This window comes from Erithacus rubecula (assembly GCF_903797595.1).
Source record: "Erithacus rubecula genome assembly, chromosome: 11".
In the NCBI taxonomy this organism is placed as follows: domain Eukaryota; kingdom Metazoa; phylum Chordata; class Aves; order Passeriformes; family Muscicapidae; genus Erithacus; species Erithacus rubecula.
The window spans coordinates 18,520,439-18,539,668 of record NC_136663.1 but is presented as its reverse complement, the minus strand read 5'-3'; the positions used below and the strand labels follow the sequence as shown (position 1 = coordinate 18,539,668).

General features: G+C 39.7%; 1 protein-coding gene across 8 annotated transcripts in view; it reads left to right on the top strand.

Annotated features, from left to right (window-relative positions):
• Positions 1-798: 798 nt before the first annotated feature.
• Positions 799-19,230, top strand: part of GIGYF2 (GRB10 interacting GYF protein 2) — a 72,658-nt gene continuing 54,226 nt past the window's right edge. For 4 of the 8 annotated variants that reach the window (XM_079314937.1, XM_079314938.1, XM_079314935.1 and 1 more), the window contains exons 1-3: positions 12,517-12,597; positions 15,187-15,316; positions 17,461-17,556. In XM_079314937.1, coding sequence (XP_079171063.1) covers positions 12,557-12,597; positions 15,187-15,316; positions 17,461-17,556 — 267 coding nt within the window. In that variant the 5' untranslated portion in view covers positions 12,517-12,556. Of the gene's footprint in view, positions 941-1,317; positions 1,504-12,516; positions 12,598-15,186; positions 15,317-17,460; positions 17,557-19,230 lie in introns of those variants that run through there. The other 4 variants (XM_079314936.1, XM_079314934.1, XM_079314931.1 and 1 more) reach the window with 2 other exon arrangements.

Here is a 19,230-nt window from a genome sequence, read left to right as displayed (position 1 = left end):
CTGGGCACTTTGAGTGCTCACACACGGTGGCTCCTCACAGAGTTTCTTGTGACCACCGAAAGAGCTGAATTGCCTCATGGAACCACACAGAGGAAACAGTTAAGGCTGGGAGCCACGCTACGCTGCTGAGGCCGCCTGTGTGTGAGACAGAGGCGGGAGGGTGGCGGAATCACAGAATCGTTCAGTTTGAAAAAGACCTGAGATCATCGAGTCAACCTGTGACTCATCCCCACCTTGTCAAGCAGACCAGGGCACTGAGTGCCACGTCCAGTGGCACTTCCTAGCGTCCAACCTAAACTTCACTTGCTGCAACTTGAGGTCATGTTCTCCAGTCCTGTTCCTTGTTCCCTGGGAACAGAGCCCAATCCACCCCACACCCCCGGCTTTACCCTCCTATCGTAGGGAGATGTGGAGAGCAAGAAGGGCCCCCCCAGCTCCCACAGCCGCACCTCGTCAGACTGGTTACCCTTCCGCAGTTCCATTCCCTTATCTGGATAAGTTCCAGACCCTTATTATCCTTCCTGAATTGAGAGGCCCAAAACTGGACAGAGGACTGAAGGTGTGGCCTTACCAGTGCCGAGTGCAAGGGGAACTGAGTCAGTGATTTCATTACCCGGGGGGTTCAGGCAGGGCGGGAGGCGCGGGGCCCCCCCAGCTCTGCCATGCCCCCTCCCTCCATCTCCCCTCAGGCCTCTGAGGGGAAGGGGTGGCACTGTACGGGCTCGCGCCTCCGGCAGGGGGCGCTGGAGGCCTGCCCCTCCGCCGGTGACGTCACACGGCCGGTGGGCGGGAAGCGCCGCTGCTCATCCGGGTCTCGCGGAGGGGCCTGGGGGCGTGGTCTCGCCCTCACGTGACGCTGCGTGGCGGCGCACCCGCCATCTTGTGTTGTTGGGTTGAGGAGCCGCCGCGGCTGTGAGGGACTCTCCGCCCGGGAGCGCAGGTAACGCCGTCCAGCCGCCGCCCGGCCCCGCCGCTGCCCCGGCCGCCCCCGCCGCGCCCCGCCGCCGCGCGCCCCATCCGACCACCGGCCCTGCCGGCGGCCTCTGTCCGCCTCGGCTGCCGCAGCTCCGAGGCGCCCCGCGGCCTAACCGGGAGGCGAGGCCGCCCAGGGGGGAGGGGGGGTGCGCCCGCAGGGCCCCCCTGCGCTCCCCATGGGCCTCTGCAGGGGTCGTTGGAGCTGGGGCGAGCGGGCCTTGAGCTCTCCATGCGGGTCCTTGGTGCTTGTCAGGCGGCGGCGGGGCGCCCGCGGCTCCTCACCGCCCTCCGGGGCCGTCTCCCCTCGCACTGACCCTTGTGAACTCGCTCGTCCCCTCCCAGCCCAGCGGGAGCGCCGCGGTGAGCCCCGCTTCGAGCACGCCCGGCCCTGTCGGGTTACACTGGCCGAGGAAGGAGGGAGCTCCGAGCCTTCCCCCGCGCAGGCAGCAGGGTTTGGGAGCAGCGGTGACCGGCAGTGTTTGACTGGAGAGGCCTTGGCAGGCTGAAGAGAGCATCGATCAGAATTGTGTACGTTTGGTATTGATCCAAGACAAGTAGTTTCAGTGTCAACAGAGCACTTACGGCTCTTTCAGATTTCTGTGATCCGCACTTTGAATTGGGACAAGGTGTAGGCTAAAAGGAGGTATTGCCAAGTAGTGCTTCTGGAATAAATATCCATGTTTCCCCCAGTAACATTCAGTTCAACGTTCGTGGTGTGCTGCTTTTATTGTAATTCTTGAATATCTGTTTGCTTGGGTGGATGGGAAAAGGACTTTTGAATTCTGCTTATATTTCTCTAACTTCTTGCTGCTCGTTTTATTTTCTTGCTTCAGGAGCTGACTTGGGCAAGTTCCTGGAAAGTACGTGTGAATTTTTATTTTTCTTATGACACTGCTGGTTGCTTTTGTTCTTAAGAAACTCTAATAAACAAAAATTAATTTACTGTTCTGTGAATGGAGCATTTGGTTGATACACAGTGTGATAATTGGAAACCTTTGTAAACAAAATTGGTTGCAGTTGTCACCAACAAAAGCTTTGTTTTGGTATTTTTAAGTTTTGTTATTTGGTGGTGAGTGCAATAGATAATAAGAGCGTTATTATTATGAGCTGTTGGTTTTTTTGCCATGCACTTGAATAGGTATCCTTTGAGCAGTTAGCTGATGCTGGTATAAAAATGTGTTAATTAATCCTGGGGGTGCCAGCAGAAATGCTGGAGTGCCCATGGCCCCTCCTGCACCTGCTTTGCTCCCCAGGTTCATGTAGTTCTGCAATTCAGTTGTTGTCAGTGGTTGTGTGTTGGTGTTAATTTCTCAATGAATGTGTGACTTAAAAATAAAGTTTCTGTCCAATAGTTAGCTGGATTAAAGAGAAGGCAGAATTTTAACCCTGGAAGTTGTATGTCACCTTTTATGTTGAGACTTTGATAAACTGCTTCAGTATCTGAAAATGTTCTGTGTAAATACTGGAGTTGGATGGTTTTAAGAATTTCTCAAGCTCTCCAGCCCAGGAACGTGCCAGGGACACCTGGTTGCTGTATTTCTTTTTGCATCTTTTTCTCAATGGTTTCTTGAACCTGTGTTTTAAAGCAAGACCATGAAGCTAAAATGTCATATGGTTTTGGAGCAGGAAAGATTTGTTTCACAGGGTGCTTAAAAAAAAAAAAAAAAAAAAAAATTGATGCCACAGTTAAAACTTGGATTCTTGAAGATCCTCTTTTTGTTACAGGTGTCAACCTTGAGGATTGTAAAATATCCTCAGGTGCTCCAATTAGCATTTTTGCTTGCCTTTTTAAAACCTACGGTAAACTAAAGCTATGATTCCTGTCATTATGTAAGTGAAAAACATGCTTGTAAATAGACAGTTGAGGGCTTTGCAATTTTTTCCTTACTGTTTTGCTACTCAGCTGGGGAAAAAACTGTGTAAAAAGGGAGTGCAGAACAGGTTTTGGGGCTTTTTTTAAGGAATTGAGACTAAGCACCACTCTGTCTTTCTGCTAAGGCCAGTTGTCTGAATGAAGTTCTGTCGTAAACTGGAGTTTCTCATACCTGAATGTGAAAAAAAAAAAAAAAAAAAAAAGGCATTATTTTAAGATTTGTAGATACTTCATTGAAATAAAAATAACCCTAGATGGCAGAGGCCCATGGAACAATTTGTTGGGACAGCTGAGTGGCTGAAGGCTTTGCTGGTACATCTCTGTACTGAAAGATCTTTCTATTTAAACCTGGAAGAGAAAACACTGGTTCACAGTAACTGATGAAGATGAGCTGAGCACTGTGATCTGTGCTTTCCCCTTTGGCCTTTCTCTTCATTTATTTATTTTAATTACTAAGAATGTGAAATGTGGTTTTACCTACTTTTGTGTGGTCTTGCAAGTTCAAGTAACTGTCATATATATGTTCCTTATTCATTCATTGAGGCCTTTAAAATTCTTCCTTAGGACATTTTCAAGTATGGTATTAAGTTCTCTCATAGTCTGATTTAGGAAAAAAATGTTTCTAGCAGTTTTTCTTAATTTTTATGTTTTTCTTGCTTTTTTCCCTTTCAGTGCTTCTGCTTAAAGATTAGTGAAGATAAGCTATATTTAATTCATGATTATAGGCAGAGCTATGGGGCAGAGCAAGAGAGTCTTCTCCCTACAGAGTTTGCTAGAGAGCCATTAGATGCCTTGGTGAGGAGAAACCATTTTCTTTGTTTACTGAGGAACCATTTGCCTTGAAAGGAACTCTTTCTTTGTGTGGTTTTCTCATCAATTTATTTTAATTCATAGAGTGCCATTTGAAATCCAAGTTGTGTGAAATGCTGCAGGAAGATGGGGTTTGCTCTGGTGGGAACAAAGTCAGTTTCCCAGGTTAGACTCTCCTTGTCTCTCTTGCCCTCAACTCTGGAACTTTTTTTTTGTTTGTGTAAAGTATCTGGTTTGAAAATCACCAGAAGTGAAAAAACTTAGCAAGTTTGCTCAAGGTGTGCCTAAGTTATGGATGGAACTAAGAATTAAATGCTTTAAGTGACAAGGTCTGTATGGCATTGGCCCTCTTGTGGTTGGTGGTAATATGTGTGTGGATATATATAAATAACCAGTTCATCATGGGGATGTTTTATTACCATTATTTTTTCATGTTTAGCTCAGATGGCAGCTGGAGATTGTAGCAGGCTGAAGTCTTCACGTTGCTTTGTTAGGAGCTGAGATTGCTGCTGTGTGATTATTACAAAACATGTCCACTTCTCTTTTTTTTTTTTTTTTTTTTTTTTTTTTTTTTGCAGAGGGGGCTTTCATTCCATTTCCTCTAAAGGTGATTAAACTAGGCTGCCATTGAAATTTGCCTCTCTTCTTGACTTTTTTTTTTTTTTTTTTTAATGGCAAGGATGCATAGAATTCTTTTGATCCATCTGAAGTTTTTCCCAAGGATGAAATCAAAGTGTGTTTTTTCAGGAGTGAGCCTCTCCTGTAATCCTTAAAGCTTGTAATATATAGAAGCTGGATATGTAGACCTCAGGATTATAGAGAAAAGCAGAAGGAATCCCGTGAGCTGTGTAGAGGTTGTAAAGTGTGTAGGTCAGTGAAAAATTTTGATAGCTATTTAGGGAATTGTTTAAAAATATTGTGTTGTTGACTGCTTTTTGGATCACTTACTAATTTTTGATCATCTCAGTTAGTAATTAAAACTGCATTATCATAAATCTCTCTCTTTGGCCATATGTTTGAAAATATCTAGGGAAATAACTTGGTGGCTTTGGTAGGTCTGATTGTATATATAGTGTGTCATTATAAACAGATAAGTAAGCTTACATATACGTTCTAGAAATTGGTTAGAAAGATTTTTGTACTGTTAAATAGCTATTATTCCAGTGAAAGTAAGCATGATGCACTGCAGTTTGTGAAGTGTTTTGTTGCTTGAAATTTTGTCCTTTTTATTCAGTAGAGAAATACTTGGTTTAGGTTCTGGTTACAATGAAACAGATTTTTTATGTTCCTTCTCTTCCTGACAATAAATGTAAATTGCATTCTGTTAGTAGTATTTTATGATAAACATGCTGGTTTGTGTGACTGGGAGACATGGAGGCTGTAGATGTCCATGGGTAGATCAGTTTAGTGAAAGCAGGTGGGATCCATGTGTGCCGGTGTCCATTCAGACTGGAAGAAACAAGGGAGAGATACACTTTGGATACTCTGGAGATGGCTTTGGGTGAAGTTTTGTGGTGATAGCTGAATAGCTGAGTTTAACTGCCTTCAGCCTTAGAATGTTGTGTGGCAGGGAGTTGGTTTGGCTGGCAAGTAATTTTTTTTTTTTTTTTGAGCCACGTGTTAGAATCAGAGGATGATTTAGTTGGAAGAGTCTTTCGTGGTTGTCTGCTCCAGTCTCCTGCACAAAGCAGGGCTGACGTCAGTGTTAGACTGTGTGACAGAAAGTGAGTGAGGCTGATCATGGAATAGCATATGGCAAGGTTTTTATGTAAAAACATTTCATAACTTGTCTTAATAAATCAGAGGCTCCATTCAACCACCATTAAAACCAGTGGAAGCTTTTATGGTAGGTTTAGTTAATGCTGAATCATCTGCATATATGATTTTCTCTGTAATACTTATTTTCAAGAGTGCTAAGGCCAGAATCAGGCTAACATCACAAGTCAGTTTACAAAGATATGGTTCTTAGATCAAATTTTTTAAGCAAATTTTGCAAAAATGGATAAGCTGTTATAGTTCATTTGTAGTACACAGTCTGATACACATTCTGATTCTATTAGAATATTTTATTAAACACTCACTGTTGAACGTTTGTTTCCTGAAGTGTAGGATGTCTCACAACTGCGTGAGCAGAGAACCTTAAGGAATAGAGGGAGAGAATTTTGAAAGCCCAAAGAAGCTGGTTATTTAAATTTTTAAAAATATTTTAAAAGCAACCCCCTGAAACCTCTCAGCAACCCAGATCTGTTAATTCAGTGAATGTAGTCTGAAGCTGCGTTCTTCCACTTTGAAAATATGTATGGTCTGTATAATGTGTTTGGTGAGTGGGAGAGAGGTGGACATGTGGGGTTTTGGTTGAATTCACAGTCTAGCTTCTGGCCTTGCTGGGGAGCAGCTAGACAGACTTGTCATCTTGATCTGTCATGCTGTGTGGAAGGGCACAGATGAAATAGTTATCTACCAGCAAGTTTTTCATGTGCAAGGTAGACAGATGTAGAAGTTATTTTTTTAGTTGGAGAGTGAGCAATTGCAGGATTTTGGGATAGGATTTGGAATGAAAAGCATTTGTGTTGCAGCCAGTGGCAGGACCAAGGGTGTGGTTCCTTGACTCTGCTTGGAGCTTAATCGCTGGTGTCTGCCTTTGGCTGGTAATAAAGGTGGAGGTTACGCTGTGTTCTGGTGGGGAAAATGGGAAAAGCCTTCACATTTGGCTGTGTGCAGGTGAAGCAAGAAGTGAATAGCTCTCCAGCCTGCTTCTAACCACCAAGTTCACAACAGTAGGTAGGAAAGGAGGAGAACATCTGGAATTGTGTTACTTAATGTTCTAAGTTTTTCTTGGATATGGTTATTAGGTGTGTAGGTCTTGTTAGTTTCTTGTGTAATTTCTATCCTTGAAGGGCTACTTGTATTTGTCATTTTTTGACTAGGGGGCAACATGTTGCAAGCTGAGGTGCTCCATAAAGCTTTAGGTGTGTCTGTGCAGAGGGGTGCCAGTTGAAAAGTACCATTTGAGGTAGTCATGGACAATTTTTGACCGTAAATTGCCAAGAGTTTTAAACACGTTTGCAAGGGTTTGAGACAGGGAGGTTATAAGACTTCAAGAGATCAACAAATATAAGTGTAATAATTGAGGTGTGTGTAGTTTCTGGAGAAGTGGATAGTTTGAACATTGCTCCCTTAGGAAAAACTTTTTTGGTGTGTGGGTAGATAGGTCTTGGAAAATTCACTGCCTTTATCAGGAATCAGGTTTGGTAAGACAGAAGAGACTCCTGTGACTTGTCTGACATCTTGTATAATGTGACTAACATACTTTTAAATTAATTTTCTCCTTAAACTAGAGCATACTTATTAGAAAATAATTTTGCATTGATCTAAAACTGGGTAACTTTGATTATCTCTGAATGTCTTGCTTCAATCCCTTCACTGAATAAACCTGGGTCTTCTGATGTTTTTACCTGAGTGATCCTTTATAGACTAAGATACTTTTTTTTTTTTTTTTCCTCAAAGTTCAAAAAATAGAGCTTTAGTATGTTGGTGTTTTTTCTTCTCACTGTAGGGCATATCTGTCAGGTTCTATCAATTTTTGAACACCTGATTTATCAGCTCTTTTGCCTCTTACAACAGAAAGGACATTGTATCCCTTCAGTGGTAATATTTGATATATATTTACTCTGCATTTTCTTTTTCCCGGGTTAAGTGTGTTCTTAACTCTTCTAGTCAATGTTGTGTCATATATTCCTTTTCATTTGATTAATGCAGTAAATCTCAGCATAGTTTCAGCATTGTGTTTTTCTAGAATAGTCTTGCATTTCTGATGTATCACCTGTGTTTTCAGCTTGGGAGTCTCTTGACTTTGCCTTATTCAGTGCAACCTGCTATACTGGCCTGAGTCACTGAATAATTCATGATGGTACTATTGATGATGTGTCATTTCCATTATTTGCCATATCCATGTTAGGTTTTAGAAGTTTTTTGGCCAGTGTTACTGACTCTGTAGAAGATAGTTTCTTACCTTTTACTTGGTTTTGAGAATTTTGTTCTGAGGTGGGGTGTTGTAGATTCTTTAGAAGAGAAGAAAAATTAGGTTGTGATGATTTGAGACTTTGTGTGTGGCTCTGAATTACTTTGCCGTTTTTAATGTTGTACTGATTTGAAATGTCCTGCAGAAGTTAAAATTTATCTATTTGCTCAAGCAAAGACATTTCTACTCTTGCAAAAGTATATTTTGATTGCATGTCTTCCATAAATCTATGTTGCTTGGCCTTAATTATGTCAGTGTCCTTTAATCAGTGTTGTCTGCTTTAGCCAGTGATTAATATCAAACAGGTTGTGTAGCCACCTGAGTCATCCTGTTTACCCTTGCTCTTCAAAGGTGGCTTGCATATAGTTGTGGATCATCTTTAATATTTCAAGAATTAGAGAAAATCAGCATTAATTATTCAGTCAACCTGTTATTTTTTTTTTAAAACCACAGTTACTGGCACTAACATTAGCTAGCTCTAGTAGCTGCCTATGGAATGTTTTCTTGCTTGTGGAAGGTGAAGTTTTCTCATCTTGATGTAATGTGGCTGTTGAATGGTGGAACACTGCTGTTAAATTCCTTCTCCATATTTATTTAAAAAGAACCCATTTGCTTGCACTTAAGTCTGCTCATGTTGGACTTCTGTTGTGTTCTTTGGTTCTCACATTTTCATCTAATTTCTAGCTTTCAAAAACTTTCAGACCTACAGCGGCAACAGAATTACCTTGGAAGGAAAGGATACTTTTCTTCCTAAACATCTTTGATCAAAAAGTAGACCATTTAAAAATAAAATAGCTGTATATAGGGAAGATCAGTGGTATACATTTTTCTTCAAGGTTTACATTTCCAGAGTTAATAAAAAGCCTAAGTGGACGGTGGTGACAAAGCTGTACATTGCAATGACAGTCCAGATCTTTAATTTTCTTTTATCTGCAGAAAAGATTAGATAGTCAGACTTGAATGCAGCCATTGCCTGGACTTAACTTGGAATCCTAAGAACCTCTTGTTTTGGTAGTCTCTACCCAGAAAAAGAGAACATCTTGGTGAGACAGATAGTCATGTGCTGCTAGCTGAGAGAATTCTGTAATGGAAATGTAGGAATTTAACATTGCCTTAAAATATTGATGCAGGTGCCCATCAGTAACAAATGAACCTTAAATAACAATTATGTGAGGTTGAGCAAAGTCTGGAAAACATGCTAGTTTTGATCTGTCAAATCTCTGAAAACAGCTTTTTGTCTAGATATTTATTAGCTAACTGTATGTTTTAAATAAGATACCAGAGCTTATGGGCAAAGCGTGCCACAGTAATTGTAGACTGAAACATCTTATGCATTTTAACACATAAATCTAGCTAGTAGAATCAAGTTCTGGCTTGTCTTGTAGCTTGTAGCAGATGTTTGAGGGCTTTGATACATTTTTTAAGGTACTAAATAGTGAGCTTGAAAAATAATTTAAGAAACTGTTAACTTGGTAAAATAACTATTGTTCCTGAAGTGAACCAGTGAAATGAGTGTTGCTGATGGCAGCTTCTGCATGTATAATATTGCTTGCTAATTGTGAGTGAAAGCTACTTAAAGGCTTCATGTTATTGGATTAGAGTTTGTGTGTGTTCAGAGGGTGGACTTCTGATTTTCAAAGTACTAAACAGCTGGCAAAATAGTTTTTTTTTTCTTGCCAGCCTGCAGGTTCTTGGTGGGGTTGATATGATTTCTTCTCCTTTAACTGCTGCATGTTGAGGGCAGGTTGGTGGCTGGTTGGGGCTATCACCCCAGGAAAGTAGGGGCCCCAATTCCAGTTTACAAGCCAATTCTACTTTTCCTGAAAAATGTGCAGGAAAAGCCCAACTGTTTGTAGAGTTGCACTGGCACCTTGATCAAATATTGACCTTATTTGAAGAAAACTTTGGAAAAATGTTCCTCTTTGGAGGAGTGGTGGGGGGCACCAGGTTGTCGCCTTGGCCAAACAGTGGTGTTAATTGACCATTATCAAAACATTGTCTCACTTTCTGGCTTCATCTTGAGGCTGCCTGTGTGCTCTCTGCCCATATAAAATTTGTGATTGTGGAGATTCCTCAATCTTTGATTTATAGAAAACCTCAGCTCACAGAACTAGCTGTTCAGAAAAGGGCCTTTTTCCTCATCAAATTATATCAAGGAGAAAATATTAGGTATATATTATTTTTGTAATTTGCTGTCCTTGATTGATGAAGAAACAGCATTTTAATAAAGACCAAAATCAACATTTGTTATTAATATTGAATTTTAAAATGCAAGAAAGTGATCTTGATAATAAATATGTGATGAGTTCATGCTTTTTGCTTAGCCAAAGTGGTTAAGTTTGTGACCTGATCATTCATTCCCTGCTCTGAATTCCTCATCCTTTTTCTTTCTCCACCCTGACTTTTGCCTCCTGTGATGCAAGTGCTGCCTTGTCCACTCCAACTTGCCTTTCCAGTTAGTACAGCTTCTCTTGCACACAAGCCAGGTGTGGTGTGCAGTCACTGTCAGAGGTTCCTCTCAATTTAGCTTCTGTGCTCTCCCCTTTTGGCTGCCAGTTTGAGAGCCAGTGGAGGCAGCACAGAGCTTCCACTCCCTCTGTTTCATCTGCTCTGACGTGGCTTTCGTGTTTTCCTCTGGTGCACTTGCTGTCTTACCTTTTCTGAGCCTTTTCCCTGTTCTCTGCCCTCCCAAAGCGTTGCCCATTTCCAGGATGCCTCTTGTCCCAACTTTTTCCTTTCAGCCTTGCCTGTAATTTCTTTGACATGTGTGTTTTATTTCTGGACAGTCTTGTCTATTCAGTTCATCTGTCACACCTATTCAGACCATCTGCACATCTGTTTTATTCTGTTTTGGGTTTTGAGGGGGTTATATCCGGTACAATTTCATTCACTTAGAGTTATTTCATTTTCAATTCTAATTCATACAGTCAGAACTTCTAGGGATGGAACTTGAATGCAATACAGGAGAGGAAGAGTTCACAAAAGTGAACAAAGTGCAGTGGCCAGAATAAGGGCTAAGGAAAGACATTTAGCAGCTCATTGGGGTGAGATTCTTGTAGGTACTAAGCTGCTAATGAGTCTAGTAGACAAACATCCTCAGTTTTTTGGAAGGGTAATGCAGAGACTGGAGAGTAGGGCCAAGTGGGTCCAGAACCAGTGAACAGCTTGATCCTAACTGGGTTTTAAAGCTTTGTCCTTGTATCTGATGCTTTTCAGCTGTGTTTTCAATGTTTAACCGTGACTGCCAGCCTTTTTGCTATTACTGATATTAGACTAGCTTTGGTGTTAGGAGTTAAAGATCCCAGGCATTCCTGGTGAGGCACATGGATTGATCTGAAAACTCTCCATCCCACCCACCCCCGGCAGAAGGTTTACAGGCACTGCAGGAAGTGGAAGGACAACCATCCCATTAAGGCTACTAGGAATTGTGTTAGAGGCTTCTCTCTGCCCAAGTGTGCATGGTGGTTTACTTTAATTGCCCCACAATATTTTCTCCTATGGCTGCTGCATAGAAGATATGGCATGTTGGTAAAATAGGCCAGATGTTAGTTGGTGGCCTTAGACTGCAGGGAGTTTTATAAGCATTTGTAATTTTATGCCAGAATATTTGGGTAAAATCAGCTCAAACAGTTTTAGCGTATTTGGTTTTAGTATATTTTGTCATTTTCTAGCTGTGAGGCTTTTGATTTATTTTCTTTACTAATGTGGAATGTATATAAGAAAAAAGTTTCCTTTGTTTCATTTTATGTTGTTTTTTTCAGTAACTAGTATCCTTTCCTCTTCTGTCTCCCTGGATTTTGTTTTTCTTTTTTATCACCTTTTCATGCAAAGTACAGACTAACTCATTAACTTAGTCCCTGGATCTGCTGCAGGGTGTGGTTCCCATAGAGCAAAGTTCCTTCCCTGATATTATGGATTCTAATCAACCATTGTCTGCAGATGATGCTTCAAATTCTTCTTTTTCTTGGGCTTTACCTACAGTGTATTTGTTTTTTTTTTTTAAAAACAAGCTATCTTCCAGTGCAAATTTGGATTTGGCTGCTGCTGGAAGGAAAGACAAGCTGTATTTATTGTGTGAAAAGACACTTCTGTACAACTTCCTGGGCTGCATGTGGCTCTGTCAGGGAAAAGTTCATAGCCTTACCTTAGTCTTGTTCTTTCCCTCCTATATGACTTTATCTGCTCTTATCCATACACTCTGGGTATGTAGGAACTTTACCTGAGTTTTGCTAATGTCTGCAGGACCTACCTTGGCTTATGGCAATGGAGTTAGCTGAAGTTATGCATTTTTTTTTCCTTTATAAAACCAAGAATAAAAGAAATATTGTCATTTGCCTGCAGAATTTTGGAGGATGTTGTAGAATTGGATGTAGTCAATCTTTAGAAGGCTTATTTTTCAAGAATGAGCAGTGGAAAATTCTTGAATACTCTGCCACTCAGCTGGCAAATCTGTCTTGCTGTAATTCTAGTGGGGTTTTTATCCTCTTGTAATTGTCAGGAAGCAGCAATTCTGTTAATTAAGCATTACTGTTCTTAGAGAAGAGGATTATGCATCAAGTTCTCAGTGTTTGTACAAATTGTTTCCTCAGATACCCTAATCCAGTGTCCTGTTTGAGCTGTTAAAAGAAGGATTTAGAGAAGAAATCTTGATGCAGTTGCTCCTACATTACTGAATCAATCTGTGTTGGAAAGCTGAAAAGGATTCCTTAAATAAAATTTCAATGTAGTTATTTTTTTCACTTTTTTGCATGACCAGGTGTGCTTTTGTATTTTGAGTTAATCTATGAAGGGCTGTATCAATCCAGCTGTTTTCATAATAAATATTTTTATTTTTCAGATTCACACTTTTTTAAAAAAGAGGAATAGAACAGGAAAAAATGGCAGCAGAAACTCAGACACTTAACTTTGGGCCTGAATGGTAAGTTTTGTCTGTTTTGTCAAACTCCAGAACTTGTCTAAAAGATTTTTGTTTTTTCCTTTGGAGCAGAATTGATTATGGGACTGAATGGCATATAATATCTTTGGTGTTTTGTCCTGCTTCACCTCAGTCCCTGGCTTGTAATCTAAAGCAATATTATAAAATTAGTCTTCATTTTATGAATTGGCATTGTGTATGAATTGAATTGGGTTTTTTGTTATGTTAATGTATAATATTTACCTTGCTGCCAAGCATTTAAGGGAGGAATAATGTTTATCATCTCAGAGGTACGCACAGAATAATTGAAGATGTGCTTATTCAGTCTTTCTATGCAATGCATATTAATAAGTTCTTAAACTCTCATCACTATACTTAAGTCTGTAGCTAAGCAAGCATTTTCTTTTCCCAGTTAAAAAAAAAAACCAAACCAACAACCAAGTCCCTGTATCAAATATGGTAAAAGTGTGAATTTTGTTTTAGTGTCCTTCACGTTTGTATTGAAAAGTGTCAGGAAAGGAGAGCTGTTGTGTTCAAGGGTATTCATGCTGTCATGTAATTTTATCAGCTATTAGTTTTACAGCTTTTCTGATGTCCATTATCCTGGCTTTTGCTAAAGAGCAATTGCACAGGTGGGATTTTTCAGTATTTGTTCCAATTTCTTGTTAAAGGATTGGTGACTTCAGTTACAAACAAGAATTGGAAGTGATGTGGTTTCTGAAGAGTGATTGATCCCCAAGCGTGTGAATGGGAATGCAGAGTGGTTATAGGAAATACAGTTGCTGCATGGCATATGATAGAGCTGTTACTTGAATAGCATTCACTTTTGCTGACACACTTCTATACACAATGTACAGAAATTGGAGAGGATTCAGTGAAGAAGTAAGACATGATTTGCAGCCTGTGAAACAATGAGAGCTCAGTCTATTTTGTTAGAATGAAAGAAAGTTAAAGAATGAATTTATCAATATCTATAAATATACCCACCAGGCAGATATCTTTTGCTGGAGTGCTTGTCAGTGTAAGAGACAGACATGATTAGAATCTTGATGGATGGGAGCCAAAGTTATATTAAAAAAAAGGGGAAGACAATTCTAAAAAAAAGCATATATTTCAACAGTAACTTAGTTGCTGTGTTGTAGTGAGGGGACTGTCATAGTGAATCTCCAGTTTAGAAACCAGATTACATTATGTATGGAAGCATATATTATACTTCAGTAAATTAGTGTATTTTTACAGGAATAATGCAGCATAAGATTTATAATTTTTCTTTTGGGTTGTGGTTTAGTCACATAAGATGTTCTATCAGTTAACAGTGAAACTCTGGATCATGTTTGATCTGATTGGTGTTGAACATTGCACTGAGCCACCAATTCCTTTAAATAATTCTTCCACGGGCACAATTTATTTGGAAGTGATATGTAGAGAAACTGCCACAGGATGGCAGCAAACTAAAAAAATAAGATCAACTTTTGACTTGCAGATTATTTTTTTTTTCTGTTTAAAGAACAATAAAACAAATAGAAGCATGCTTCAATAATTAGGTGAAAGGTAGCCTCTGAATCACTGTTTTAGTTTAGAGCTACTTCCCTTCTAAGGATTTTTTTCATTGCTGAGAGCAGCTTTTACTGTTTTACTTGTCTAAGTTGCCCATCAAAGAGGATGTAAGCAAATGGGCAGGGTTTTGTTTCTTGACGCAAATATCCTTTTGTAAAACATTCCTCAAAATTAAAAATACCAAATATTTGGGTAGCTGAGGAAGTGGCTGTGTAGAATGAGATTAATTCACCTGCAGAGTTGGAATAATGTACAGCAGTAAGATGCTGCTTGCAAGAAGTCGAGTAACTTATCTATGTGGGATGGGAACAAACGTGGTAGCATAAATTTGATTTATTATATTGCCACTTCCAATGTCTCCAAAGTAGGGTGTCACTATATTTTCACTTTTTTTTTAAATTTCATTTTTTCTTTTATTGGTAGCCTAAGTTGGATGGTTAGATGGTATATACACTCTTAAAAAATGGGAAAAAAAGTGCCATTTTAACTTGTGGAAGAGAGATTTGTGGTAAGGAAGGATTCCAGAGACACAAGAAAAACTTTATTATAAAATTTACTGTGCTGTTCTGGTAAATTTCATGAAACCTCTAAATAAACTCTTTCCTTAGCTTAATACTTGCTGCACTCTCCTAGCGTGGTAAGAATTTTTCTTGGCAAAAGGCAGCTGTTGTCATTAAGATGTCCTGCTGATTTGTGTGCAGCCTGTGTAAATAGCTGAGGCAGGGCTTTTGGGGGGTATAGCTGGCTTGCTGTATAGTCAACATAAGAGATTTCCTGGGGCAAGTTGAATTCCTTGATGTGCTCATAGGGGTTTTTTCTTTCTTACTCTCCTGGCTGTGGGTGAAACAAGAGAGGTTCTTCCACTCTTCCTATTGAAGCACTGAGATTTAAAGTTTTGAAGTGAAACTATTAATGTCTTTACTTTCAGTATTGTATTTATTTTGCTTGTGTCAAATCTGTAAATGTGCAGAGGGATGGTAGCACTGGTGAAGATCTTCTCAGTTCAGTTTTCATTGCTTTTCTGCTTTCTTTTAGGCTGCGAGCTTTGTCTAGTGGCGGGAGTGTGACATCCCCTCCTCTGTCTCCGGCTTTGCCGAAGTACAAACTAGCAGACTATCGCTATGGGAGAGAAGAAATGTTGGCACTTTTTCTAAAGGATAATAAGGTGAGTCAGAAGAGGAAGGTGGCCTGATGTGTGTGTTGCTGATGCCAGTCTTGTGATTAGGATAGCTGTTTATATTTTGTGATTATGGGCAAAGAACTCGTGTATCCCTTTCAATCACAGACTGAAGAGGGCTGATAGTGGGGGTGGGGGTGGGTTTAATGTGTGCACTTTTTGATTGTACTTTTACCAGATTTATTATGTTTTTGGGGTTTTTGTTTGTATTTTTGTTTGTGTGGGGTTTTTTTTTGTTTTTTTTTCACATTTTAGGGATAACTTCCTGTACCCCAGAGAACAAAAAACCCTGATTGACATAATTAGTCCTACTGCCACAGATGACTGAGGGTTAAAGTCTCCTTGCAGCTGTGCAGATTTGCTTGCCTCAGTAGGATTTTAATTAATGTAGTGCATAATAGTTATTTGATTCAGCTACAAAGTCAGGCAGTAAATCATATGAGCAGATCTTGTGGAAAAAAAGCAAGAGGTCTCTATTCCATTTTAAGTCAGTTCACTGTAGTAGGTAACTAGCCCAGTTGAGAGCAGTCCTCAGGTCACTCACATCTCTGGACACAAACAATGACATGCAATGCATAAAAGCAGTATGGAAAATTAAGAACTTTCTTCTGGTTTCACTTCAAACAAAGGTTCTCAGTGATGTAAAAGATATAAAATTTCAGAGATCTTTCAGGCAAATTATTAATACAATTTGCAGTTGTAAAACATTGGGGTTTTTTTTTTAGATGGTGACAGTGGTTAGTTTGTTATATCAGACTTGGAAGTCTGAATTCCCCTGTGAGCTTACCCTTGAGGGAAGGAGGGACTGCAAGAAATGACGTCAAAATTGTACCTAGAACTTGGAATGGAGATGTGTGCACACAGCTTCATGTTCCTATCTTGCCTTGGCTGTGCTGACATTTTTGTACAATGCTGAGAGCCCTGCATTGCTTAAAAATGGATTTAAGGGCATTGAATGTCAGAGATTGTTCTAGGTCTGTTAAGTGAGATATAGCTTAAAGCCACACTTTTACATGCAGAACTGTTCTGTTTTACTTCAGGAAACTGCGATTTAAGTCTTCATGTTATGCTTGAATTGGTCAACCAGTCAGAAGTCATTTTTTTTTTTGCAGTTTGTATTTGTTATGTCAGATGATGCTGAGGCTTCAGCTCTTGGGGCTGATTCAGAACAACCCTCAAATATCCTGTTACAGGAAGTTCTCTGATCGTTATGACTGGTCCAAAAGTATATTTCTTCCTATGTGTTTGCCAGAAGAGCATTATGATTGGAGTATTTCTTTCTTTTGATATCCATGTTTGCAGGGTGTTGAGTGATTCTAGTTATGAAGGCTGAGACGACTCTTGACAGTGATTCTAGTCAGCTAGTAGGTGTCAGCAATATTTTTAAGCTTTTGCATCTCTAATCAAAAGAGAGACTGAAAGCAGGAAGACTTCTGCTATCATATATCTAAAATGAAAAAATGTCTGTAGTGTAATGAATTAAATATTTTTGAAGCAGTTATCCATTGGCATAATTGGAGCTCACTTGGCTGTATGCAACTGGGGGTTCTTGCCCACATTCTCAAAGTCACATTTATTCATGGAGCTTCTGATTCAAAATCAGTGTTAAAATGTATTTTAAGTCATTAGTGTTCTCTAGTTTATCTATACTTCTAGTTTCATTGTACTTGGCTTTTTGGTGTTTTTTTGGTTGGTTGGGATTTGGTCTATTTTTACTCTCCTGGTTGGTTGTAGATTTGAGTTGCTTACTTTAAATCAAATACAACCTCTGTACTGTAGGTGGTAGTTACATTATTTAAAAATCTGACTAAAAATGTGTTGAAGTTAAAAGTCATAGTTTTTAATTTACCAGATGAAATGTCACTTAATTTGGATTTCAGCTGCAGTAGTGTGTAAATTTGAGTTCTGTGGTCTTGTGGGTAGGTGATGTTTTGGATGCCTTGTTTATAAGAAATTTTTTTCTGAGGGTTATAGATTTGCAGCAGTTACACCCAGCCCCAATAAGAGTTACTGGAAATACTGGGTAGATAGAGACAGAGTTGGAAGAATAAAATTTTTGTGTGAATTGGTGTGTGTTGCATCATCCCTGAAGTGGAAATACTTATATGTAGTAAAATACTCTTTTCCTACAGATACCTTCAGACCTTCTGGATAAGGAATTTTTGCCTATTTTACAAGAGGAGCCCCTGCCACCACTGGCACTTGTACCTTTTACAGAAGAAGAACAGGTTTGTATTTTTTTTTAATCTTTAGATTGTTATTAGTTGAAAGACATAATAAAGAGTATGCTTCCATTAAGAAAAACAAAATTTCACATTAGTAGGTCTTTAGAGTATACTGGTTTGAAAGCCAACCAGGCGAAGATTCCGAGTCAGAACTACAATTTAATATGGAAATTAAAGGCAATAGAACAGAAACTGTGACTTAAGCTGACAGTGACAGCTGACCCCCTGTTGGTCAGGTTGATGGTAGCAGTCCCATTAAATGGTGGCTATAGTCCTGTTGGAGTGATGGATTTGGTTTTGTTGAAGTGGTGATCCTGTAGAAAGATCTGGTCCTTCTCTGGAGGTCCAGTGATAAGTTATTGAGCTCTTGTCCTCTGGGAATCCAGTCGTAGTGCTCTCCTGGTGTTCCAAGCCTCAGAGTATATAAAGGTAGGAATGTTTGGTTCTTCCCCCTGGGTGGGGCATCTCATAATGGGATGATGTAATTCTGAGTCCAGGTCACCGAAGGGAGGCCTTGATGGCCCTTTAGGGGAGAGAGTCCCCCAGAAGGAGTTACCATGGATGAGTCATGGTGGAGATAAAGAACACTGCCTCACCTATTTTAATAGCTTATGAAGATGGTAATAGAATACATAGCTTTGGTTACACCTTTTCATTGTAACTTAAGACACAGAGAAAGAAATTGTGAAAGCATGCTGTGTCAGCATAAAGTTTAAATTCTGTGCTCAATTATTGTCTTAAATTTGAAAACATGCTTTTCATCCAGTGTTCTGTTGAAAGTAGACAGGTTGTTAAATCTAGGATCACCAACTGTGAAGTGTTACCTATTTTTAAGTATGCACCATTTTCACAGCAGTGACATTTTCTACAGTTTTTTGCCATCTTCTCTTTGGTAACCAGAGAGTGACAAAAGTGGCTGAATTCTGTAGCCTCACTTATGTGTTCTTTAGGAAATGGCTGAAATTTGACTGCTAACATTTATTTAGAAGATGCAGTAGTGTTAACTGCTCTGTATATAAGTAGCTGCTTGTCTATAGGTATATAACCACATAGAGATGGGTAAGCTAAGAGTGAGAACAGATAGTCCATAAGGATCCATTTCAGGGATGTCTGATCTGGGTAGTTTCAAAGCTCTTGCTTTAAATTTGATTCCTAGTGGAGAAGACCACCCATGTTATATGGATAAGTGCCTCTGATGCTGGATAAGTGTCTTCTGACTCTGAACTGATTTCTTCTTTTTCGCTGTCAGAACTTTTGATTTTGCAGTTGCTCTCTGATTTGTTATGTTTCTTAGCACTTTTCTTACTTCATAGTACTGTAATTTGGGTTTTTTTGTTTCTTTTATAATAGGAAGCTGAGTATTTTTACTTGCTTGAGTAATTTGGTTTTTCAGAGGTGGGTAGTATTACTATTAGTTTAAGATATCAGAGCATCCTCCTTCCTATGCCTGCTCCAGGCTGTCGTGTTCTTGAATTTTTAATTTCATTTTGTGCCTGGGTGCTCTGGCATATCGTCTTCATCTCTTCTGGATTTCCTTCTTCTTCAGAGTTCACCATGCTTCTTATGTCTCTGTAGGATGCTGTCATTTCACACAAGATACTGATGGTTTAGTTTTAATCAGCAGTTATATTTGGGTTTATGTGGATACACTGTAAGCACTTCATGTTGTCATAGTTA